Raw genomic sequence first — 22,786 nt, 5'->3', positions numbered from 1 at the left:
TGTGCTGTATCTATTATGAAGTACGCTTTGTGTCGAGACTATCGAGCCTTCTTTGCTGCTTCGAGTTTGTTCACTGTCGCAATGACTGAAGCTGCTTTCGATGCACTCTGCCAGATCAACACTGCATAAAAGGTCAGTCAAGATCACCAAAGTCGCCCGCCCATGCATGTACTTACTGCCTGGTATCAAGATCCAGAAGAAGTTCATGAGGACGAAGTAAAACCAGAAATAGAATGGCTCAGGCCTGTAGTACACAGTTCCGTAGAGCCAATGATCGAAAAAGCTTGTAGCGTAGTACAGGGCATCTCCATAGAATTGACCCATACTGACTAACATCTGCAAAGGATATCTCCATGGCGATCTTTGCACCACAAGCGCTGCCAGCAGCAGGCATCCAGGGCCCCAGAAGACTGCCGTAATCGTTTCCACACACAGCACAAAGCTGTTACTGGTGAGATATCGACTGTCGGAAAACGCGTACTCCTTCCACATCTGCCCGATGAGAGTCTGTTTCGATGCCAGTGTAGCATAATTCGTGGCGTAATATCCTTCGAAGAAGATGTGGATGCTTCCCGAGAGCACGAACCAGAGAATCGCGAGAATCTCATTCGTGCTCAAATCTGGCTGGATTCGTTTCACCAGCAGATATGTCGATGTGAACAGTACTGTGCACGCTCCGAAGAACACGCCCAGTAGAGCTGGAACGGACGATTCGTTCGCTGCGTAACCAGCTATGTAGCTGCCAATCGGATAATATGGATTGGTCGCCTCTTGCGCCAGATGTCGCGATGCTTGAGAGGCGTTGTTGACGGCCATGTTGATCACCGTTTCTGCCATTTTGGACATTCGTGGGATTGTGTCCTCCGCAGCACGAAAGATCTGGTCAAATTGTGCTGACCTTGCAGTGGAGGACGGCGACAGCAAAGAAATTGTTCGCGCCGCGGAAGCAAACATCTTGGCGGCGAGATGACGCTGTCCATGGCGGATCAGGGAAGGCTGAACTCTAAAATCAAGATCGAGGAAGGCGTAGCCAAAGCTTCTGAGTTTCTGGGAAAGCATGAAAAGATGGCTGGCTGGCTGTGCCAACTTCATTGATTCAAATTCCATTTCCTTGCTCACCAAACAATCGAATACGCAGACGCCAAAATGACACGCAAATCAAACAGCTCATTTGCCATCAACACACCATCTGGCCAGCGTTGGGGAATCGCGCCGCTATACGCAAATCCGTTACACCCGGCGCGTGGTGTCGACACATCGTAGACAGTCATATAGTCGTCAGCATCGAGCATGGAGCGCGCAGATTGCTTGAGATGTAGCCTTTCCCACAGAATTGCTGAGATGTAGCCACTCTTTCATTGCCGCAGAGTTCCTGTGATCAGGGCAAAGGCTGTAAATGGAGCGTGACCACGCTGATCTTTCAATCATCATCGTCCATGTGCTCAAAAGCAAACGGACTTCTGGCTCGTAGCTGAGGGCCGTACCGCTCAAGAACGAATGGGATGGGGGCCAGGAGGCAGGCAATGCAAGCAACGATCGTGCCAGCCCAGTTGTAGCCGAGTTCAGAGAACATGCGGCTTCCAAACAGCGGAAAGACCGCGCCAGCGATGTTTCTCGCAAGCCCAATGCCAGCCAGTGCTGATGCAGAATACACCATATAGCTCTCCTCAGAGTAGATCGCGACCATGAATATTAGCGTGAAGAAGCTGAAACCGAAGAGAACCGTCGCAAGAACAGGAACCATGTAATGAATATTATACTCGGGCGGTGATGTCCAGGCGAACCAGAATAGACTCACCGGCAACAGTATAGCAGCAACCTTCCCGAGTTGCACTCTTGCCTCCGGAATGTGTTTAGGCTTGCTCGTGCCGTCGTTCAGCAAAGCGGTCGCCTCTGAGTCTTCCGATAGCTTGTTATCACCATGAACCCGACGCTGATAATACTGCTCCTGCCAGACACCAACGACAGGCCCCAAGCTGATTCCGACGACCAGGCCTAAGAAGCAGCATCCGACACCGAGTGTGTTGAATCCGTAGCCTTCTTTGCCGAAGACGAGGCCGAAGGCGCTATTGAACATGAATGACAGACCATACAGAAAGCCATTATAAAGTGCTCCGAAAATAACGATGGTTTCGGTTGACAGGAATCTGAATGCTCGCCAGATGGTCACGGTAAAAAGCTGGTTGAGCGATCTGGCCTGAGCATCTGCTGCAATGACCTTGTTCTCTCGTCTCGCTCTTCTTCGAATGAGGACAGAATGCCTAGTCTCGTTATGGAACGGCACTAATACCACCAGCAGTTGCAGCCAGCAGAAAGCACATATGCCAAGCAAAGCCCAGAACACAGTTCTCCAGTCATGATGCTCGGCTACCAGAGACATCAAGAAGAATCCAATAGGACTCCCTCCTACTGCAGCCCACAGGAATATATTCATGGCTGGGCCGACTTGATCTCTTTCGAATAGATCGGCAATGGTGCCTCCAAAGTTGGCAATCGTGACACTGGCGAAGGTGCCCGATAGAAGTCGAAGGATCATGAAGCCGACAAGGTTGTGCACAAGGGCAGTGCCGGCTAAGAAGAGCAAGAATATGCCATAGGGTATCAGATATAGTGCTGTTCTGCCGTAGTACTCGCTCAGAGGAGCAATGAACATGGGTCCCAACGCGAGGCCGAGGACGTATAAAGAGAGGCCCAACTGTCCTGTCTCATGGCCAATTCCGAAATCCTGACAGAAGTCTGCACTAGCAGGTGAGTAACCAGAAGCTCCAAACGATCTAGTACCGTGCTGTCAGCGATTATTTCCACGGCCAATGCTGCCGCGTGCGAGTGCCAAGGCCGAACTGCCATGCTCAACACCACGACCGTAGCAGCTCCCATCCGTCGTCGTCATGCATTGCAAGATAGATATACTGACACCGTCAGATCGACCAAGCCGACGCTCGCAACAATTGTCCATTTCCTCCATGCCGGCCATGCTCTAGGATTCTCGGGATCTCCCTGTGCGAATTTGGCGACTGCCTGGCCTTCCGGTGTCGTGTCAGATTCCGATGCCATGTCTTCGCAACCGAGCACAATCGGTCAAGAGACCGAGACGCATGTTGAGGCGTGAGAGAAAAGGATGCCGGTGTCAACAGAAGAAAGGACGCAGGCGGGTGGTGACGTGACCTGTGTCTCAAAGCCGCATGTCCAATCATGGAGTGGCGGAGCTGATGCCGATGGTTTCGTTGTGGTTGGAAAGGAGCACGCGCGTTCAGCACATGCATGTGTCTCTCACGCTTCTGTGCTCCGAGTCTGCTGGAGCTGGAGCTATGATCCGATAGAGCTCGCTCCTTGAAGAGCTCTGCGACTCTTCACGAAAAGCAAGAACACCCTCAACGAGAACTTCCTCCGACCGACGCGGCACAGACTTGCTCACCTCTGGTTGCGTAACGGAGAAGATTGTGAAGAGGCACGTTTGGACGCACAATGGCGCTGGGAGCTGCAGACACAAGAGTACAGGATACAGTGGATAATTGACGTATAGAGAGGACCGAAGCGACTTTCAGCACTCCCAGAAGTACAACGTCCGCTCAACGCTTGCAACTGCACCACCATCTCCATTCATACCTCACGAACCGATCTTCTCCCTCGTCCATGTCCCGATATCTCGAATACTCGTATCCGCTTCTGGAGCTTTCCCCGCCATGAATTCGAATACATGCTGCTGCTGGTCGTGCACCTTCAGCACAACCTCAACTCCGGCCTTCTGCAATTTCTCCGCAAAAGCTTGTGCATCGCAAAGTAGCATATCATACCCAGCGGCAGAGATCCAAGTCGGCGGGAGGCCGCTCACATCTGGGGCAAGCAGCGGACTGATCAGAGGATCCTTTCTCAGGGCCTTGTTGCCGGCCGTAAACCGCTCTGCCAGCTTGTTCAGGGAAGGCTTGGTACTCAGGGCATCATTCTCTTCATTTGAGTCGTATGTTGAGCCAGAGGCAGTCTGATCGTACAGCGGCGACATTGAAATCGATGCGCCGGGAACGGGTAGCCCTCTTTGAATCGCTGCTAAAGGAACAGTCGCCGAGAGGCAGCCGCCGCAGCTGTCTCCAGCAACTGCGATATTTTCGGCGGGGATTCCTTGATCGAGCAGATACTTGTACGCGTTGACGCAGTCATCCAGTGGTGCCGGATATGGATGTTCTGGAGCCAAACGATAGTCAATTGACAAAGCAGGAGTGTTGCAAGCCTTGGCCAGATGCGCCGACAGTTTTCGATGACTCTGCGTTGAGCCATAAGAGTAGCCACCTCCGTGCATGTAAAGCATCGCATGTTTTGGGGACGCGCCTTCGGGCCTAATCCATATTGCAGGTCGACCGGCAACTACGGTACTCTCGTAGCTTACACCTGGAGCTTCGGATGCAGCCTGATGGACTTGGTCGTAGACCGCTCGCTCCAGAGCTGGATTGTTATCCGGAGGGAATTGAGCGGAGATCATCTGGAACAGCTCTTTCAAGGCACCTGATTCTTTGCTTGGAGACATTGTCGCAATACGGACTCCTGCTTGCAACGCTGCAAATTTGAAAACTCGTGTCTTTCCAGTGAAATGGTAGGTGCTATGATCGTATGGAACGAGTAAATGCTGACGTCAAAGTCGCAGAAGTGCGGAGGGCTGCGGTAAATCGGTCGTACCAAACATATGGAACGGACCCCTGCTGCATACAACAACCATACTGCCGACAGCAGATCGAAGAAGAGACTAGAAGATCAAAGATTTGCAAAGCCAACAACCGCGGTGGAGATCCAACTACTTCCGCTACACATGAGGCTTACGTTGCTGGTGTCGATCGCCGCAATTGAAACAATATACCCTCTTGTGCTTCCCAAATGATTAACAGCAGCTATGCACGACTATTATACGCTATGAGCATCTGCGTAGCGGAATGAGAATGCTAAGTGCTGGCCTTGCTACCATACGAGAACTATCAAGCTTGGCCATGAACTGACGAAGCGAAGGGTATTCTGAGCATGAAGACCATGCACCCCTTGCTGTGCAACTCAGTCGCCACAACTAGAGATTTTGGTTCACACGGAGGAAAGTATAGCTTCCGCTGTGTCCGCATTACGGCCCGCAGTGGCCCGCAAGTGGTTGTAGAAGTAATGTATACGGTAGGATGTAGCAGTAGATCGAAGAGGCAAAACAGGGTAATTGACCTTCTGGCTATTAAACCGTCGCTATACCGCAAATCCACCCATTTCGAAGGCGACACAGCACTGCCACTAGCTCTACCGATTCTGCGGATTCTGGATTTCCATCCCTAATGACATTTGGCTGCGGGGAATGGAATGGCTGCGTAGACACTGCATGACGCGCCGTTTTTAGAGCAGGCCCCACTGCGCATGTCAGGCTGATTCAACGCTGATCAAGGACATGATCAACTTACGAAGAGTCGCAGTATGCTTTCAGATTCCCCTTTGAGTCGTAGCAGCCGCCATTGCCGCCGAGGATGAGTGTTGGAGTACTGGGTGTGCAGTACTTTGCATTCAAGTCAACGGGACTACGACCAATTCGATTGCAAATTCTGAAGACTTACATCTGCACGAACGCAGCCAATGGACACGACCACTGCCGCCAACGCGTGAAGTAGCGAGCGCATGATGATGCCGTCTGACTGAAATTTTTGTTGCAGAAGTCGGTGTCTCAGGATGTTAGCGAGGATTTGTTGGTAAAAGACCTACACTCGATGCTCGCCTAGCGCTCCACAAAGGCAGAATCATTGCGATGATATCTCAGCCGTGCCCTTGCCAAACCTATTCAACGTCCGGCATCTGCCCCTATTCACCTATGCCACATGTCCTCGCCACTTCCCCGAGCCCCAGCTACCCGCCCGAGCCCCAGTAGATATACCAATATAGAATCGGCCTGAATGAGATTACGTGCTGTTTCCACCTATTATATATTATATATTATATCCATTCTTGGTTGGTAGCGCGGAGCGCGTTACCTAGGAAGTCGCGCCTCGAAGTCGCGCCTCGAAGCAACACCATTACACAGCCAACAGGACGGCCACTTCACTACCAGGTGCTGCAACAACAGCACTATCAGTTCACTCAGCAGCAGTATCATATGCAGCAGCAGGCTAGTCAGCAAATGAGGGACCAATATGAGCTAGCATATATAGCATCACGTGGTTACAAGGCTGCAGGTCGTAATCCGCTTGGACCTGAGTACATTAGATAGCAGCCAACAACACCTTGAATTTTGCTATACCACTGATTTGCTAACAACCTTTGGCTTCATAGCTGGCAGCAGTATAGAAGTGGTTGCCCGGTCGGTGGTGGTTGCGGGGATCCGGAAATCGCTTCCCTACGCGATTTTGTTAGGAACAGCGGATTCCATAATCCACTGTATTACTGGGGCTCGGGCGGGTAGCTGGGGCTCGGGGAAGTGGCGAGGTGCCACATGTTGGGTTGCTTCATTCAGAGAAATCTGCGGTTGACCACGCTAAAACGCTTCATTTCCCCGAAGAGCTAAGTTTGGAATATACCGCAAGTCTGAAAGCGATGCACCCAATGATCCGACGGCTGCTGTTATTGTAGCCAGGCATTGCACCTCGATGCTAAGCCGAGCCCCAGCGACCAATCAATGTCTCATCAATCTACGTTAAAGACCTTCAAAACCTCGCTCACAGCGAGGACAGCAACGTTGGCCCTGCGGCCCGCTCAAGTGCCCGCGACGCTTTGGAGGGCAAGCCTCCTGCGCCGGCACGTCGCTCCTTGCTTCTATAGATAGAGAGGAGTATTATTCGAGGCGTTGTATAGAGTGAAGTATCACGCACAGCGCAGTGGATTACTTACGTAATACTGCCTTGCCAGCGGTTCAATATGGCTTCGTTGATTGCCTATGTTCTGCTTATTCTATGGTCTAAAATACAGTGTGAAAATCCTTCTCCTGCCAAGAAGTCACGTGCCACCATGTGACTGAGCTTACGCGTCACATGAAGCCATTGTATGCTGAAATCCTAAATCAAAAGTTCGGGTCATGCTGGGGCTCGGTCGGCTATATAGCTGGGGCTCGGTTTAGAGTCCAGGGGCATTGCAAGGTAAGTTCGATACTATTACATTTTAATAAAGTAGGGGAATTACTGTTTTCATCAAGACCTTAAATTTGACAATGAGAGGGTAACATCATACCTCAGTCCCATGCCGGCATCTTCGCAGAGCCCTTGGAAAGACTGCAGTAGTTTGAACGCCGAAGGAGTAAAAGTCTCCCCTTCTATCTGAATAAGGGCCCGGTGAATGCCAGAGCCGGAGCATGCGAGGGCCGAGGCTGTCCCACAGGTCCTACACCAACAACACGAGGGAGAGGATGGGGGGCGACGAGAAAGGAGAATGCTCAATCCTTGTGCCACAATGCTACATCCATCGTTGCGAGCCTTTGATTCGGCAACGGCACCCTCCACTTCTCGATCTCGTCCCGACGATGAAAGTGCCGATGAAATCGAAGCCGTATTTATTGTTGAGGCGACGTGTCACGTATTGCTTCTTAGCGTCTTTGCCGGCGACTGGAGCGATTGGCGAAAATTCGCCATGCGAGCCGTTAGGGAGCTTTTATAGGTGGTCATCAATCATTCACACCCACGAGATCATGTTTTCGAGATCTTATCCAGTCTACCCAGGTCAGCCCGCTAATTGATGGGATTCTTTGCAGCGTGTTATAGCGCACTTGCGCGACAATGTTATTTGGAACATCTTGAGGGAAGTGAAACTTCGAACCAGGAACTTGGAGGAATGAATTCTTGATGACTCCGAGCATAGCTTCTTGGATCAGAGGAGGTCCATATACTGCTCCATAAAAATTCCAGCGCCCGAGGCCATGTTTGGCTGCCAGTTAGTCGAGTTCAGCATCTTTGAGAGGCTCGTCCGGACAGCGCTTCATCAGTGTTCCTAGTCTGCCTGGCTTGGTTTTGAAGATGTCTCTGCCGATTTCCATTATACATCTTAGCTGGCAGGGTCTTCCAGCTCAACGTATCTACCGGATGGTCGGAAGCTTCTTAGGACGGCAACTTGATAACGAGATCACTCATTGAGACTTCCTTACCAATCCGGACAAACCAGTCGTTTCTCTCTCCCGTATCGAAGGTCTCCGAGTACATGCAAAGGTTTGCTTCCTGTTCCCAGCGAGGGATTTCATCCCTGCATGCCGTTACTACCATCTTTGCAATGTCAAAAGAAGTCGAATGTCCAATCCATGCAGTAGCTCGTATTGTTCCACCACTGGGTTACTGTATTCAAACTCCGGAGGGACTAAGTTTGATCATATGATCCCTTGCGGCCGTTGGCATTGAATACCATGCAACTTGGCAGAAGACGATCCACCAGCATCGAGAGGGATCCACGTGGCGTGCGTCCACAGATCCGTTAGTGTTTTTCGTGTTGAAGGTGGTGAACTGTCTCAGAAGATTTCAGCCTGTGGAGCTGTGGTCAGCAAACCTCGTATCATCTGCAAGTGCTCTCACCGAGCGCCAAGACCATGAGGACAGGGAAAAGGTAGGGAAAGAGGAAGCTGCGAAAAGGTGGGAAAGTTCGCATTCCCTTATGACATTCGTGGTCTCGTTAAAATGTGACTTCAATATGCTGACTCCTAACTCTCCCTCACTGCAGTCCCGAATCGCTCGAACCCCGAGTAAGCCACGATCGGGAGCTCGATGCTCTTTCAAGCATACTACTTCTGACCTTCTCCGTCGACGAGGTTCTCTTTTCAAGTCCATACGATGGCGGCAGCGGCTTCTCATCAAATTCATCTGTCGAAAGCGGTCGGCTTGGTGGGTGGTACGAGGGTGGTAGTTGGCTGATTTCCGAGGTGGTTGCAGAGGAAATATGACCAGGGTATGTGCCTTTCTCATCGTCGTAGAGAATGAGAGATCGTCGATTCCTCTTCCTTCTACAGCTGCATCCCCAGAATAGCACGAGGAGCGCGATGACGAAGATGATAATAGCAACAGTGACTGCTACTCCGAGTCCAACGATTTCCGCAGTGCTGATGGATATTCCGCTTCCAATGTCGACCGAGAAGCTCGAAGTTGCAGCTGGTGATGCTGTTGTAGTTGTGGACGCCATGGGAACGAAGAGGAGGATAATGACTTGGGATACTGCTGGTTCTAATCCCACTGATGTGAATTGGCCCGACGAATGGCGACTTGGAAAGCAATAGGCCAGAAAAGACTGACTCGCCTTCCGATTTCCTCAAGAGCCAAAAGGCAGGCGTAGTACTGACAAGGTGCACAGCACATGGTGACATGCCCATACACACTTATGTCGTCGACTGACGAGGCTCTTGCTTGTATGACGCGCACGCAACAGAAGCGCCACGCGGCACAACATTTGCTAGTGTCCTAGCCATTGGTATCCACTATCTTGATCTTGGAGCATGACAAGCGTGCCTGTGCACGGTATCTGTAGGCATATCGAAGTCGGTGAAAGTGGATGAACGGTCTTGATCAGGTGAGATGCAGCTAAAAGCCGCTCCGCGGCGGAAGGTCTCAGGACATTGCAGGAGTGACGTGCGAGGCTGGCATCAAAAAAGTCGGATCATCCGGAAGATGTATTGATGAGAGGTCGCAAAGGAAGCGAAGCAGGCCGACAGTCGATGCTGCTGGCATGTGATAAAACCTCTGCTGGATATTAATAATGTAGAGAATAGCAGAAGTGCAGGAGTGTTGATGAAGTCCGCTTCAGGAATGAAGGCTTGGGAATCCTTGAAAGCTTTCGAGATGACATTCGGGCCTCGTATGACTTTTGAAACAACGTTACCAGCCGTTGAGCTTGCGAATAGAGCTGTTCAGGCATATTCAGGCGGAACTGGTGACATCCCGACGTGCTGTTGAAGGTGAGAGAACAAAAGTAAACGTGGACTATGAGAATGACAGCAAGGGGTTGAGATCGGAGTCAACATGGAGCTGATCAATGTTTGATTTCTTGATGGCCCTGCACGGGTAGACCTGCTCAGGCTGTGCTGTTTAGCCAACCTGCTACTACTCATTGCATCATATTTCATCTAGCTCATGTCGCAGCTTTGATCGTAGCTGGCCTCTGCTTCTCCTCATCGACGGCACTCAGTTCTCGATCCTTGGCAGTCTCCGGATTGAGGGGCTTAGAAGGATCGTAGCCGACTTGCTTGACGATACCTAGACCTTTCGTCCTACCCTCTCGAAACAATATTCGGTCACCTGCAGCCAGGAATTCAGGCCTCTGAACAAAACGGAAGGCTACAGTCGCCCGGTCTCCAGTTCGAATATATGCTCTGTCAATATCGATGATTGCGCATGTCTGGCTGATTGGGCCTACGTGAAGCATGGCTTGATACTTCGTCCGAATGGTCGTCGCATGGGACAAGATCAAGACTTCTGCCACGAACTCGCGATATACTGTCGGTTTCGGAGCCTCGAAATTTGGATTTGTCTCCGATTTGTTGAGGAGGACCACCATGCCTTTGCGGACGTCCTTCCTCTTGACTCGCCTGAGCGCGAAAGAAGCGCTCTGGCCTGCGGTCGCAGCTGGAACTCCAATACGCTTTCGCTCGATGGAACGAACAGTGGTCGTAGTGAATTGGCCGAGACTGTCTGGCCCGATCATAACGGTGTCTCCGGTATGGATGATGCCGGATTTAATGACTCCACTAACGACAGTTCCGACGAAGGGAACCGAGAACGTATCGTTGACATGGAACTCAAATGGCGCGTCCACATCGTACTTGCCGTGGTGAGGTAGAATATTCAAGAACTCGCGGACTAGATCCAGGCTCTCGCCGGTGACATTGGAGACCTGGAAGATTGGACATATTCGCTGACTGACGAATTGCGTCGCCGTATTGATGCATTCCTCCCTGGTCTTGATGAATATAGGAATTTTTCGAGCTCCTGGAGACTTCAAGATTTTCGTAATCTGAGTCAAGGTTTGCTGAAGGATCTGGGGCGGACAGATATCGATTTTAGTAATGACCACCATGACGGGCACATTCAGGGCGAGAGCGATACCCAGGTGCTCTTTCGACATTCCGATAAGGCCATTGTTGGCCGCGACCATCAGGAGGCAGTAATTCGGCTCGCTAGAGAGCAGCCCGAAGACCGTGGTTCGTAGATATCGTTCGTGGCCAGCCAAGTCGGTGAAGGAGATGACTTTCGCACTGCGTTTTCCGATCTCTTCCCAGCTCAGCTTCCTGCCAGGCACGCCAGAAACCACGACCTCTCCCTTGGTGTCGAAGCCCATGATTTCCATGCCCACGCTTGATGTTCGCCCAGTTTCCATCTCGTGCTTGTGGCGGAAGAGGTTAACTCGCGCCTTTCCACGTCCGTCATCTAGACCGCCTTTCACGAGTACACCTGCGTGCTGTCAGCCAAGTCTATGTTACTCCAAGTAGAATTGCCGAAATAGAGCTGTGGTCTGCGATATGGAGGCCGCAGCTTTTGTTGTCTCGCGGCGTCAAAGTCCTTACCCAGCAAAGTACTCTTTCCAGCATCTACGTTGCCGACAACCGCTATTCGTGTCTCAATGGTATCGTCCACGCTCTCCGGCCGCCGTCTGGCCATGAGTTTGCCCACGCATCCTCGCTCTTTTTTGTCGGCTCCGACGTCGACTGTGCTATTCGGTACGTTCTTGGTCATGAGAATCTTCCAGTCTGCTTTTAGCCGTTCGAGGATGCCCTGTATCCGCGCCAGAGCAGCTTCCCACTCTGGCTCGGTCAACAACTGGCTATCGCCATTGTCCTCCAACCCGATATCGAATAGGCACTCTCCATGGCCCTCCTCTAGACGTGTGCTAAAAATCTCCTGTAGCTGCTGAGTACTTTCATCCTTGGTATCGCCTTCATCAAGAAATAGATGCTTGATCTTGACTTTCGGTTTGTCATCTGCGAGGTCTAGGGTATCGAGAATGTCGAGTTCGGCGTGTTCGTGCTTTGAAGCGCCATTCGCTGGTAGCGTGCTAGTACCTGCTGGGCCTGGAGGTTTTCGTAGTGCTTGCTGTTGCTGAACGTAGTCGGCGAAGTCACTCAATGCCTGTGGCACCACGTCAGTATGAAGAGATGAAATTACTTTCCCTTCATCACAGTTGTCTGGAGGATCGGTCTGCATATTGACATTGACATACTGACTCGCCAGCGCGTCTCTCCTGCGCTGTCTGAGGCGCCTGCTTATATCGTTCCTGTCTTGTCGCCATCTTGGTCTGGATTGTGGATGTCGCTGTTGCAATCTCTTTTGCCGCTACGCAGTCCGATCTCGAATCTGCACGCTCAGTTTCGTATTCGTGTGATCATAGTAGTTCTGCTGGCGCTGAAAGACAAGGCACTGTGATGCAGTCAAATGATTTGGAAAGATATCAGTCGAACCTGGTGCTTTATTCTAATGTCTGGTGATGGGCTGTGTGGGGCAACAGTCATCATGGTCATGACTGTTCGTGGGGCACGCTAGATCGACGACTCTATTATTACTGTACTTGAGCCACTACATGAGACCGCAGTTCCGTACCAGGGGACCGCATATTTGAGTCAAGAGATGGTAAGAACCAGGAGTCATGGGAAGGGAATCATTTTCGCCTTCGCAAATAGATATCTTTCTTTACTTTTACATCTTGTTCTTCGCCTCCCGCAGGGCTGCCATTACTTCCACTCGATCCGTCTTTCCCGTATACTTCTGCACCTCCGGGTCATCTAGTCTCATGAAGACATTGAATTGCTTCTCGTCTCCAATTGTGAACTTGCCCTGAGTCTGCTTGTTCGAGTTTGCAAAAGCCTCGAGCTTCTTGATCGGGTCCGATTGAATGACCTGAACACCGAATTTGACATTGCCTTTCGTGTATTCGTGACCAGGAAAGACCTTGGTGTCGTCAGGAAGCGCAGCCAGTGTCTTGTTGAGAGCTGTGTCCATCTCTTGAGGCGTGCCCTCGAAAAATCGTCCGCAGCCACCGATGAAGAGAGTGTCGCCGGTGAATACAGCTCGATCGTTGCCGTCTTCAAAGAGGTAGCATATGCTGTCCTGAGTGTGGCATGGCGTGTGGAGAGCTTTCACCTTGATGCCTTCGCCAATTGTGAAAGTTTCGCCATGGCCTGGCGTTTTGGTCACCTTTGCGCAATCCTTACCACCAATGATTGGAAGTGGATACGTCTTGAGGATCTCGGCATTGCCTCCTGCGTGGTCATGGTGGCTATGACCGCGTCAGTGATACGCATCAGCTGTTGGGCAAAACAAACCCACTGGTGAGTGTTGATTATGTGCTTGAGATTGATGCCGCTGTCCGTTGCCTTCTTCAATGCTGGCAGTACCCTTCGACGGTCAGTGACGTATCCAATACCATTGTCTGTCGGGCCAGTACTTACTCGGGTGGATTTGCAGGGTCGATGATCACAGCGTCCTTTGTCTTGTCATCGGTGACGACTGCATTGGTGGAGTTGTCAGCATTAAGCACCAGGGCACTTTGATCACATGCTGCAGCTTGAAGGACATACGGTAGGCGTAGTTATTGCCGCTCCCCTCCCCTACAGGAATCATATCTTAGCAACGGTCAATGACACCTTGATGGGTTTTCAATCTTACACATGGGTATGCTTTCGATGTGCATCTTTCGTGTTTGTTGCTGACCCTCTTTTCAGCTAGGAACGTCCAAAGCAGAAATGCAAAACTCACTGCAAGAAGTGCTGATACGACCGGCTTTCTCAAAGTCTGTCCAGCTGCTGCTAAGCCTGCTAAGAGATTCATTAGATGGCACAAGTGTTGTGAGAGAGCTTAGATGAATTGCTCAAGCTCAATGTCATCGGCAACCGCTACCCCGGGTGACGCAATCAGGGTTGAGCGGAGCTTCAATTTCAGCCTCCCTCTATATTCGTCTCCTATTCTATTCTACCAACAATTAGTATGCAACCTTTTGACTGTTGAACAAACTATTATCTCAAGCCGATAGATGCCGACGCTCGGCGTGATCAGAACAAGAGCGAGCAAAGACGTTGAGGAAGTGCCGGATAGAGCTGCGTTGAAGATGCAATGGGGGTCTTGACACGATATCTATGGAAGAGCAATGCAGCAGAGATCGCACTTGCACATGATATATTGCCTTGAGGCCATCATCTTCCGGTTCCCTTTAGCAAAATCGTGCCAGGGCCTTTGGCGACAGCTGGATTGGATATACCTGAGCCGCGAATGCATTCGACGTTCGCGATCCTCGAGATGCACGACACGATTGCCATGTATGCTGTTACGTCGCAGTGGAGCTGTCATCTTGCCTTGCACGGTGGTGGCAACGCCATACACAACATATCGCATGCTCGACGATAGGTCATTGTGACCTTCTCTAAAAGCACACGGCCCACTGCAGCGGTGGACTTCAAGTATCAGCATCAACGATTCTTTCCGAAGCGCGATAGCCAGCCTGAAGGATAAATACGCGTGAGTCGATACCGATCGTCAGGTCATGCTCGTGTCTACGGAGACAATCTTTTCATGTGGTCAGTCCGTGCATCTTCAAGCTGTCCTCGCAGCTACTACAGCCAAGCCGGACTTGGATGCAGGTAGTCCGCACAGAAGTGCAGAGAGGCATTCAAAAGAAGCTCATGCAAATGGAGGCCTAGTATCTCTTTGAATCGGAAAAAGGCAGCTGTACTCACGTGTTGGACGAGGGCGACGTCTCGCTTATTGCCTTCTCAAGAGCGAAGTGCGACAGCTGGAAACAGGTCGACGGGCATTTGGGGCGAGAAGCTCTGCGTTTGCGAGATGGTCAATGGTCGAGTCAGACGGAGCTGCGTATTACAGCCGTATGGTTGGAAAGGACGCTCAGAAGCAGCAGAACTTCGTCAGTGACGCAGTCTCCTACACATTGCACTTGTCAGGGTTGTATCCCCAGAGATGCGTTCCGGGTTAGTTACATGTTTCTTGAGCAATGGTACATGTCTCAAAATAGTCTACACAGGTTTAATGCAAAAACTGAAGCTGAAACGGTGGCAACTGGTCGAGGATGCAGAAGCTCAACACCGCCTCCACCTCTGCGGCAACCAATACATCTGTATGGCATTATTTGTCATTGATCAGAAGATGCATATAGCACGAACGAATATATGCGCATTATTGGAACGGACAGTACTTGCCGTTGCAAAACAGTACTACGTGTATAGGCAAAAAGGCAGGAAAGCAGACCAGAACGGCGTGATGCTGTCGTGACCTCAGAACGACTACCGACAAGGAAGTCGGGATCTCAATTTGGGTGGCAGATCAAGGTTTGCGGAGGCTTCGGCGACGGTCAACCAGTCCGTAAAGGCTTGGCACTGCTTTGGCTTCACGCTCTGCCCACGTAATCTGCTAGTCGACTTCCTTCTGTTCCATTTCATCACTTCCTGTCTTCCTAACGGCCATCAACACAGCAACACCAGGCTTCTCTACGCTCCAGAAACGGACGAATCGACCAGCAACCGATCTCGAGCAAGCCATATTGATGTCGATGGGCGTGAAAATGCCAGCGCCACTCAGTTGTGGTGCTCTGCGCTCTGGCTGCGCGCGCCATCTGACAGTCCGGTCGCAAAATGCTGCTAACAGCTGATGCCGCACCAACCCTATCCGGATTCAACATCAACCACCATATCAGTATATTCGGATGGAAGCTCGCTAAGAACGAATAATACCTGTTGTGCGGCGTTTGGTATACGAATCACGCTTGCAGGTCGTCACTGGGCCCGAGGAGTCGGAGTTTGGATACAGCCTCCGTCAACAGCTTCGGGTCTTGGCCTAGCCAGTGACACAACCATCAACCCAGAGGGCAGCGATCTATACGAGGAATTGCTAGCCTGTATGGTATGGATTCTGGCCAATCCTTAGCAGGGAGCCGCAGCCAAGCAGCTCGAGGCACGGCGGAACACCACAAGGCCAGCTCAAGACAAAACCCAAAACTCGACTAATCGCCAGCAGGAGAACGTGACAGCCATACCACTTATCAATACATTGGCACGGCCCTGCAGCAATATGTACTTCTATGACAGACCTCGCTAGAAGCTCAAGCAATCGCGGAAGCGGCCATACACCTACGCTCTGACTGGCCCACTACCACGGACTCAGGATGCCGATGTGGGCGCCTTGCACGAACCCGGCATAGCTCTTATGGTAACTCTCTGTGAGCGAGCTATGTCGTCAAAATGATGGAAATATCACGATACGCCTGGTTGCTCAACGGAAGCCGTGGAAACTGCACCTGATTTCTGAATTCCGATTTCCGTTCACTGCAAACTATACAGTTTCCTGGTGTCTTTCAATGCATCGAATCAATGCAACCCAAACGCCTCGCCTTTTAGGTATCGCTACCGGTGGAATTAACTCAATGCCGAAAGTACTGGTTCACGAGCTATCGAATTTGCACGACCTTCGATCCCCTCGAACACTGCCTCATAAGTCATATCTGGAGACGTCCACGCGTCCAAGTCCTGCAAGATCCGGACGACTGCTGGAGCTCGGTTTCTGCCATCTCGGCCACCTGAGCATAATGCACACCACCGCAGCTCAATGCGCTCTCGAGCTTGCCATCAGCTAAGTTCCAATTCCTGGTCCAGAGAAGTTGCCTGATAATCCTGGATGGTGTCGCTAGTTGGTGAAACAGCCCAAGGAGTTCCATTCGCGACCAGCGGTGAAAGCTGCGATCTGCCACCGACTGCCGGCAATACGCCCATGGGTCCAGCGATGGACTGCGAGCGAGATTGCTGCTGAACAACCGTCGGTCTGACGCCAGAGAACGACTGCGTGCGGCCTGCAACACCATCCAAATCCACCGGCGAGGCTACTGCAGATCTGTTGCTGCTCAGCGCCGGTGAGGGCACCGATTGCGCTGCGAATTGCATGGCGGCGCCTCTTGCGGCCTCTTGCGCTTTATTGTTATTGTAAATGTGGATGGCCTGGCAAGTGCAGCCTTGGGTAGGGTCATGCGCAAGTGCTTGGTGGCGAAGGCTGGAGAACATGTCTCGCAGCTCTCTTTCCTCCGCTCGGAGCTTGTTGTTCTGCGCAGTGATGAATCTAGCTGACTCCTCTAGGCCCTCGGTGTGCGTCTTCTTCTTAGAACGACACTTGGCAGCTGCCAACCGATTCTTTTCGCGGTACCGCTCCTTCTTGTCATCCGCCTCATCAACTTCATCATTGGTGTCCTTGGAGTCCCGAGCACTGCCCTTCTTTGCCTGGAAACTGGTCAGCGAAGCACGAGGAAGCCTCGACAGGTACACGGTTGCCCCGAATGCGTCACGCTGAAACGTAGATGCTCGAGGACATTTATCATCACGAGTCATTCACGGGACCGACTGAGCTCACGTACCTTTTTGGCCTTTGCATGTCTCTGATTAGCGGCGTTCCGCGCTCTCTCCGACTTTGCCGTGGAATCAGTGGTGCCGCCTTGTGAAGCGGTAATTGCGCGCTGCTTTACTGGAGAGAATTTTGGCGTGCCGTCGTCCGGTGGCGTTATCTGGCCGAATTGTTGCACAACGCTGGAAGGCCGGCCGTTCACGATGTCATTTTGTGACAAGTGCGTATTGAACCCCTCATATGATGGTGCGACGGGCCAATTTTGTTCGGTCGGCGAGAGGCTGCCCTGGTCGAAGAATGCTGGGATCATGAAGTCTGGTTGCAGGGCAGCGTCATCCTCTGGACTGAGCATTTGCAGCGAGGTGATATGATGCTGCATGCTCTCCATGTCGTCGTTGACGCCATCTTCGAACATGAAGTTTTGGTCAGGATCAAATGCTGAATCGAAGTGGGAATCCTGGCGACGGTCCTGAAACAATCTGTCGTGTGACATTGTGAGAGGAAGCGTCGTCTTGCTGCTGTTCAGTGGTGCAGCGCAAGAGGTGCTGTTCATGAGAAAGTGCGATGTGGCGAAGGCTTCGAATGCTGGAAGAGCTACCGTCAAAGTCGACTTCTTGGAGTGCCAAGCGCTCGATGGGGCCTAAAAGCCTCCCTGAACACGATGGGAAGTGCTTGAGCAGCTGGTGCTGTATCCTGAAGGATCCTGGAGTCGTGTGGAGCAGTATTGACAGTGTGCTGTGGTTGAAGGTGAGTGCTGATTTCCCCGAAGCGCAGTGGCAAACGGGTGCACAACTGGAGAGAGGCCCGGAGCCTTGTTTTGCGATTGTCGGGTAGGCGCGAGGCTTCCGTTCGACTTGCGACAGGCGAAATGCTTGTCGTATTGCCCTTGCTTGCAGGTAGGGAATGCACGTTGTTGCTCTGCTCGAAGAAACTGACTGCCAGGCACTGCGGCGCCAGCTCCGTCGGCCGATACGCAACTACTCGCAAATGGAGATGCCAGCCCCCCGCTAGTCCGCTAACGAGCCACGATCGCTCCGCCGCTTTTGATCGCCGATCTCAAGCCACACTTGCTCCAACCCGCTTTTCAAATTTCTTGGTACCAATCTTCCACGGACATGACACTTGTCGTCATGCTCATCCAGCATGTGAGCCTCGACGCCTCCAATCTTCACGCCAACCACACAACAACTCGGGCGATTTTCGCTTCGGCATACCGAGACTCCTCTCTGACCTTCCTCTCTGTTACCCACTTCAACATGTCCAGGCAGCCCATTTCGGGCAGCTCTACGGCTTTGTACTGGTGCTGGCAACGCGGCTCAGATTCCGTACAGCTGCAGCGACCAACCAGACATGGAGCTACATAGCATGCACTGGTTTCCTGGCATTTTGCATCTACCCACCCGCGTCGGCTAAAGTACAAACCTTGCACCTGTGGCGTCTGTACGTCTTGAGCATGCAATACCGAAGCGTTGTGGTGGATCTCTCAATCTTCTTCACCTGCCGAGCGCAGCACTCAAATTCTGTGGCCCACAAATACCACTTCAAGATCGGCTGTCATAAGGTAATCCACAGGTAATCGTCCCGGCACAATGAATCCACCCTCAGGGACCCCGGTCTGCCGCCAAATCGCTTCCGCGGGTCTTACTCTTGCTCTGTTTCCGCTTGACATGAAAAGGTGGATTAGCTTTGCGATCGCCTCTTTCAGTCTTTCAGTCGCTCCATATCCGCACAGCTTTACCAGCAGAATGAGCGGATCCACGAACGGGACCAGGTGAGTAATAGAGTATGTCGCAACCCAGTGCCTCAGGCTAGAGATATTGAGTTCGAGCCGCTGCCAAGTTGTGGCGGCCGCTTCAGGTCGGCTTCTACACAGTTGCAGCCTGCCAGCTCGCCAGTAGTAGACGCAAGACTACCAGGGTATTCATGTGTCCGCAGAAAGCGGTAGCCATGAAGGACCTTACTATAGCAAGGACGCATACGAACTGATCATTGACTTGTCGCTTCAAATTCAAATATGCTTCAGAAGGCTTGCCGGCATCAATAATACATACAACCGTGGTCCTACAATAGTACGGAGGTGAATACAGCGTCTTACCACATCGGAGTGAAAGTGACTAGGGTCGGACCACTGAATAACAAGTTGCTATTCGCTATAATCCATGAGGAGCAAGGGTTTGGGGAATGCCCACTTTCAGTCCGATGTGATCAGACGCTGTATAGTACGGAGGTCCTCTCACGACCCCGCCCTTGACATTGGATCGGTTACATCGGTAGTTTGCTCTGCTGCTTCAGGCTGCTTCAGCTACATGTACCTCTCGAATGCAATGCAATGCCATGCATCTTGGCAGCAGCATTCCTGATGACGCCTACAAAGTGTCCCAAGTGCGATCCTACACAGCATCCAGCCACCACCGGCCACGTGCGAAAAGCGCATACTTCAGGGATCCTAGCGCCCGTTTGAGCACCCTTTGAGAGTTGCGCTTCTGGATCGGTGCGCTCCGCTGCAAGCAACCAAGAAGTCCTGGGCTCGTTGAAACACCGCTCATCTGTGGGGCTCTTTGGGTTGAGCAAATCCGCGCCTTGTGTTCCAGACACGAAGTCAAGTCCCTTGGCAGGCCGCTGCCTTCAATCCCATCAGGGAGGACCCTTCCATCTCTCATCGGCGCCCATGTCGCCTATGTGGTTGTGTCCTGACTCGGTTGCTGGTGCTGGTGGTCATGGCAAGCGGTGGACTCCCGAATGGCGTCCCTGTCGTTCACAGACATGGTGCGCACGACTCTGCGTTAGACGTTGAGCCCAATGGCATTACCGGAATGCAACTCCGAGAGCTTGAAGAAGAAAACACTCTGTTGGTCCAGAAGGCTACGGCGGCAGGTACGTGAACAACCTTCACACCCCATGCCGCAACGCTATGCTACGACCGCTGCACGAAGCAAAGGATATGGCGATGCGCTGCAGGGTAGCAAGAGCAGCACCACCACATTCTCTCTATGAATGCGCCAACTGACGTTATCTGTGTAGCTCAGCGATTCGCCGACTACGAGAATGAGATTCGCGTTTTGAAGGAGCAGTTGCGACAACAGCATAATCGTCAGGGCTCGGGGACGTCGAACCACTCGGACGAGCATAAACCTGCGCATCCACCGGAGCGACCACCTGGCCTCTCACGCCTGGGAAGCTTCATGCGCAAGGCGTCATTGGCACCAACTGACGGAGCGGTATCAGCGCGAGAGCATGATCTGGAGGCTACTCTGGTGAAAGAGCAGACGGCACGCATAGCAGCGGAAAATAAAGTCAAGGCCGTGAATGCAGAGGTCGAAGAGCTGAGTGCCAGTCTCTTTCAACAGGCGAATGATATGGTGGCTCAGGAGCGTCGAGAAAATGCTGCTCTGCGGGACAAGATAAAGGAGTTGGAGACTGCCGGAGGCGATGTGGCACAAGTCATCAGAAAGGAGAATGAGCGGCTGAAGCAGAAATTGGAAGCTATGGAGCAACGCGACGCGGAGAGAAAGAGGAGACTGGAAAAGCTGGAGGCTGCGCAGAAACGGATTGACAGAGTGCGCACAATGCTCACACCACGATGAAGCAGCATGGCGCATTCGCACATCAAGTCTGTTGCGAATACCAGAACCAGACAGCTTGCACGCTGTACGAGCTGGCCGACACCTGGCGCAAGCACATTTGTCAGGGCAAGAAAACGTGCTTAGAGCTGCACAGCGCAACATGCACAGTCAGCCCAATTTTGTCTACGCCGGCCAAAGTTATTGCGCACATCGTGCCTGCAGCTGGTCTTGAAAAGCAATCCGGCCTGCCGACTTCAGGTCTGCATAGTGCGAGCTATATGCGCGGCATAGCACAGGCCTAGAAGGCCACCCGTGACACAGCCAGCGACATCTCTGCGTCTCCGAGTTTTACACCATGGCCCATTTCCAGACGCAGACGCTGTACAGGCCGTATGTGTGTTGATTTTCCAGTCGTGTGGACACAGCTGGTAGCACCGTTGCCTGACACGCCGCGATGCACGCTGCATATACAGCCAGATTGGTGAGCGCAGAGATGCGCATCCACACGAGACAAACATGGACTTTCGATAGCGGGACAGAGCACCTATTCGGCACTTTAGAAGCGAATGTGATCTGCGCACACACTCAAAGAAGCACTGTTTCGTCAGCGGTATTGTGATGGGATGATGTATTGATCCAATTGGAAACATGTCGCTACCGACAGTCTGGAAAGTATGCACCTAGAGTGCCAAGACAAACTACCTCGAAATAAAGTGTTTACGTCTCCTTTCAAGTTTCAACAGGCTGACAGCTACCAAGGTGCCAACTGCAAGCATTGCGAACGGATCGAAGATGGTCAGACCGATCCTGGACATTTCGGGCTGAAGCGATGTGGGTACAGTGGGATGCGCCGCAGATTGACCGAATACACTACACTTCAGCCTCTGATCATTCTGATGTGCCTGGATTCCTTCTGAGCAGCACGACGACCAGTCACCCACTTCGCCTTACGCCATCAACTTTCCGATAATTCCAGCCATGAGGCTGAAAGACAATCTCCGAATACACACCATGGCATCTCCACGCAAGACCGCATCGTTCTCGCACCTTCCTGCAGAGCTCTATCTAATCATCCTATCATACACTCCAATGACAAGCATTCTAAGATGTCGCCTGCTCAACCGCAATCTCAAGAGCATTATCGACAACGCGAGGAATCGGGAGCTGCTGGCCAGACAGCGAATTTCCTCCGCCCTGGATCATCTACATACCACGGTCAACCACCTCAACCAATCTATCTCCAATCTGCCGTTTCTCGAAGCATTACAAGTCTTCGTAGCAAATCGTGGATTACAGCTAGATCCAAGCGATCGGCTTGAAGATGCTCGAGCTTTTGCCTCTCGCAGACTTGCTCACATGGCTAGCAGTACGGCAAATGATGGAGGTACGTATCCACATCCAACTGGCTTCGATGATGAGACTAAGGAGCTTTGAAACGAATGCACGCAAAGGCACGAGGGCCAGTATGGGTCCGGAAGGGAAGACATCTCGCTCCAAAACACAAATCTACAGCGGCTACTTTCCGTATATCCAAGCACCTCTTCCACATCTTATCCTCAAATAGCCTTGCACGACAACATCAAGCCGTTCCGGTACAAGCATTACTGACCTTTGACAGACAGCGATAGACGCGACGCACGGGGTAATACACAGCTCGCAAGCGCGCTGATTGAACGGCACATAGAACGTCACTTGCCTCACGTTCTCAACTATCATCCTGTAGATTATGCTCCATGCCAGCGCGACTCGCGCCTTGCAACTATGCAAAATCTGGGCCTCAGCGAAGAGGAACTGGTTGCCATGTTTGCTCGTGTCAGTGGAACGCAGAGGCCGGGAGGCATTCTACAAGGCATCGTTCATACACGAAAGAGAAGCGACGTCAATGGGTTTCCCAGATTTCCCTTGACACCTCTACGCTGCTCGTCGCCGATT

The 22,786-nt window shown here is 51.9% G+C and overlaps 11 protein-coding genes across 11 annotated transcripts; 4 read left to right on the top strand and 7 right to left on the bottom strand.

Annotated features, from left to right (window-relative positions):
• Positions 1-38: 38 nt before the first annotated feature.
• On the bottom strand, positions 39-816 carry MYCFIDRAFT_186161 (uncharacterized protein; the record flags this gene model as incomplete). The annotated part of the gene is made up of 2 exons (XM_007924974.1): positions 39-121; positions 177-816. The coding sequence occupies 2 exons, from the start codon at positions 814-816 to the stop codon at positions 39-41; spliced, it is 723 nt and encodes a 240-aa protein (XP_007923165.1).
• A 604-nt stretch (positions 817-1,420) lies between these two features.
• Positions 1,421-3,054, bottom strand: MYCFIDRAFT_41178 (uncharacterized protein; the record flags this gene model as incomplete). The annotated part of the gene is made up of 2 exons (XM_007924274.1): positions 1,421-2,774; positions 2,915-3,054. The coding sequence occupies 2 exons, from the start codon at positions 3,052-3,054 to the stop codon at positions 1,421-1,423; spliced, it is 1,494 nt and encodes a 497-aa protein (XP_007922465.1).
• Positions 3,055-3,495: 441 nt separating this feature from the next.
• MYCFIDRAFT_210278 (uncharacterized protein) lies at positions 3,496-4,504 on the bottom strand. The gene has a single exon (XM_007924973.1). The coding sequence runs from the start codon at positions 4,472-4,474 to the stop codon at positions 3,608-3,610; it is 867 nt and encodes a 288-aa protein (XP_007923164.1). The 5' UTR covers positions 4,475-4,504; the 3' UTR covers positions 3,496-3,607.
• Positions 4,505-7,130: 2,626 nt separating this feature from the next.
• Positions 7,131-9,638, bottom strand: MYCFIDRAFT_171504 (uncharacterized protein; the record flags this gene model as incomplete). The annotated part of the gene is made up of 15 exons (XM_007924972.1): positions 7,131-7,371; positions 7,397-7,412; positions 7,440-7,584; positions 7,613-7,860; positions 7,906-7,998; positions 8,060-8,236; positions 8,285-8,430; positions 8,470-8,634; positions 8,672-9,137; positions 9,167-9,248; positions 9,276-9,301; positions 9,333-9,363; positions 9,390-9,398; positions 9,428-9,517; positions 9,540-9,638. The coding sequence occupies 15 exons, from the start codon at positions 9,636-9,638 to the stop codon at positions 7,131-7,133; spliced, it is 2,034 nt and encodes a 677-aa protein (XP_007923163.1).
• Positions 9,639-9,698: 60 nt separating this feature from the next.
• On the top strand, positions 9,699-9,999 carry MYCFIDRAFT_171503 (uncharacterized protein; the record flags this gene model as incomplete). The annotated part of the gene is made up of 4 exons (XM_007924971.1): positions 9,699-9,840; positions 9,871-9,885; positions 9,910-9,944; positions 9,976-9,999. The coding sequence occupies 4 exons, from the start codon at positions 9,699-9,701 to the stop codon at positions 9,997-9,999; spliced, it is 216 nt and encodes a 71-aa protein (XP_007923162.1).
• Positions 10,000-10,038: 39 nt separating this feature from the next.
• MYCFIDRAFT_82658 (uncharacterized protein) lies at positions 10,039-12,192 on the bottom strand (the record flags this gene model as incomplete). The annotated part of the gene is made up of 3 exons (XM_007924675.1): positions 10,039-11,357; positions 11,471-12,032; positions 12,124-12,192. 3 exons carry the CDS (start codon positions 12,190-12,192, stop codon positions 10,039-10,041), a joined length of 1,950 nt encoding a protein of 649 aa, XP_007922866.1.
• A 353-nt stretch (positions 12,193-12,545) lies between these two features.
• Positions 12,546-13,687, bottom strand: MYCFIDRAFT_59761 (uncharacterized protein). Its single transcript, XM_007924455.1, has 6 exons — positions 13,656-13,687; positions 13,566-13,605; positions 13,478-13,507; positions 13,349-13,406; positions 13,227-13,295; positions 12,546-13,176 (listed from the first exon to the last, which is right to left on the bottom strand). The coding sequence occupies exons 2-6, from the start codon at positions 13,588-13,590 to the stop codon at positions 12,597-12,599; spliced, it is 762 nt and encodes a 253-aa protein (XP_007922646.1). The 5' UTR covers positions 13,591-13,605; positions 13,656-13,687; the 3' UTR covers positions 12,546-12,596.
• Positions 13,688-14,436: 749 nt separating this feature from the next.
• On the top strand, positions 14,437-16,702 carry MYCFIDRAFT_206564 (uncharacterized protein; the record flags this gene model as incomplete). The annotated part of the gene is made up of 10 exons (XM_007924970.1): positions 14,437-14,442; positions 14,476-14,548; positions 14,616-14,726; positions 14,756-14,826; positions 14,852-14,871; positions 14,900-15,164; positions 15,186-15,354; positions 15,389-15,525; positions 15,552-15,806; positions 15,831-16,702. The coding sequence occupies 10 exons, from the start codon at positions 14,437-14,439 to the stop codon at positions 15,999-16,001; spliced, it is 1,278 nt and encodes a 425-aa protein (XP_007923161.1). The 3' UTR covers positions 16,002-16,702.
• On the top strand, positions 15,889-16,702 carry MYCFIDRAFT_210276 (uncharacterized protein). Its single transcript, XM_007924969.1, has one exon. It carries the CDS (start codon positions 16,261-16,263, stop codon positions 16,534-16,536), a length of 276 nt encoding a protein of 91 aa, XP_007923160.1. The 5' UTR covers positions 15,889-16,260; the 3' UTR covers positions 16,537-16,702.
• Positions 16,703-16,912: 210 nt separating this feature from the next.
• Positions 16,913-17,125, bottom strand: MYCFIDRAFT_19704 (uncharacterized protein; the record flags this gene model as incomplete). The annotated part of the gene is made up of 1 exon (XM_007924132.1): positions 16,913-17,125. A coding segment is annotated over one exon (213 nt), but the record flags the coding sequence as incomplete, so codon positions are not given.
• A 2,722-nt stretch (positions 17,126-19,847) lies between these two features.
• Positions 19,848-21,585, top strand: MYCFIDRAFT_210275 (uncharacterized protein). Its single transcript, XM_007924968.1, has 2 exons — positions 19,848-20,165; positions 20,313-21,585. Exons 1-2 carry the CDS (start codon positions 20,009-20,011, stop codon positions 20,873-20,875), a joined length of 720 nt encoding a protein of 239 aa, XP_007923159.1. The 5' UTR covers positions 19,848-20,008; the 3' UTR covers positions 20,876-21,585.
• The last annotated feature ends 1,201 nt before the right edge of the window (positions 21,586-22,786 follow it).

This window comes from Pseudocercospora fijiensis (genome assembly GCF_000340215.1).
Source record: "Pseudocercospora fijiensis CIRAD86 unplaced genomic scaffold MYCFIscaffold_2, whole genome shotgun sequence".
Taxonomy (NCBI): Eukaryota; Fungi; Ascomycota; class Dothideomycetes; order Mycosphaerellales; family Mycosphaerellaceae; genus Pseudocercospora; species Pseudocercospora fijiensis.
This window is presented reverse-complemented; position numbering and strand designations above follow the sequence as displayed.

What these genes read in the sequence shown, in the direction of transcription:
- MYCFIDRAFT_210278 (XM_007924973.1), bottom strand. Translation starts at nt 4,474, where the DNA reads ATGATCTCCGCTCAATTCCCTCCGGATAACAATCCAGCTCTGGAGCGA.
- MYCFIDRAFT_59761 (XM_007924455.1), bottom strand. Translation starts at nt 13,590, where the DNA reads ATGCACATCGAAAGCATACCCATGT. An exon ending in CGGCAATAACTACGCCTACC is followed by an intron (nt 13,407 to 13,477) that starts GTATGTCCTTCA and finishes CCACCAATGCAG; the next exon opens with TCGTCACCGATGACAAGACA. An exon ending in CACATAATCAACACTCACCA is followed by an intron (nt 13,177 to 13,226) that starts GTGGGTTTGTTT and finishes ACGCGGTCATAG; the next exon opens with CCACCATGACCACGCAGGAG.
- MYCFIDRAFT_210276 (XM_007924969.1), top strand. Translation starts at nt 16,261, where the DNA reads ATGCATCGAATCAATGCAACCCAAACGCCTCGCCTTTTAGGTATCGCT.
- MYCFIDRAFT_210275 (XM_007924968.1), top strand. Translation starts at nt 20,009, where the DNA reads ATGGCAAGCGGTGGACTCCCGAATGGCGTCCCTGTCGTTCACAGACAT. An exon ending in CCAGAAGGCTACGGCGGCAG is followed by an intron (nt 20,166 to 20,312) that starts GTACGTGAACAA and finishes TTATCTGTGTAG; the next exon opens with CTCAGCGATTCGCCGACTAC.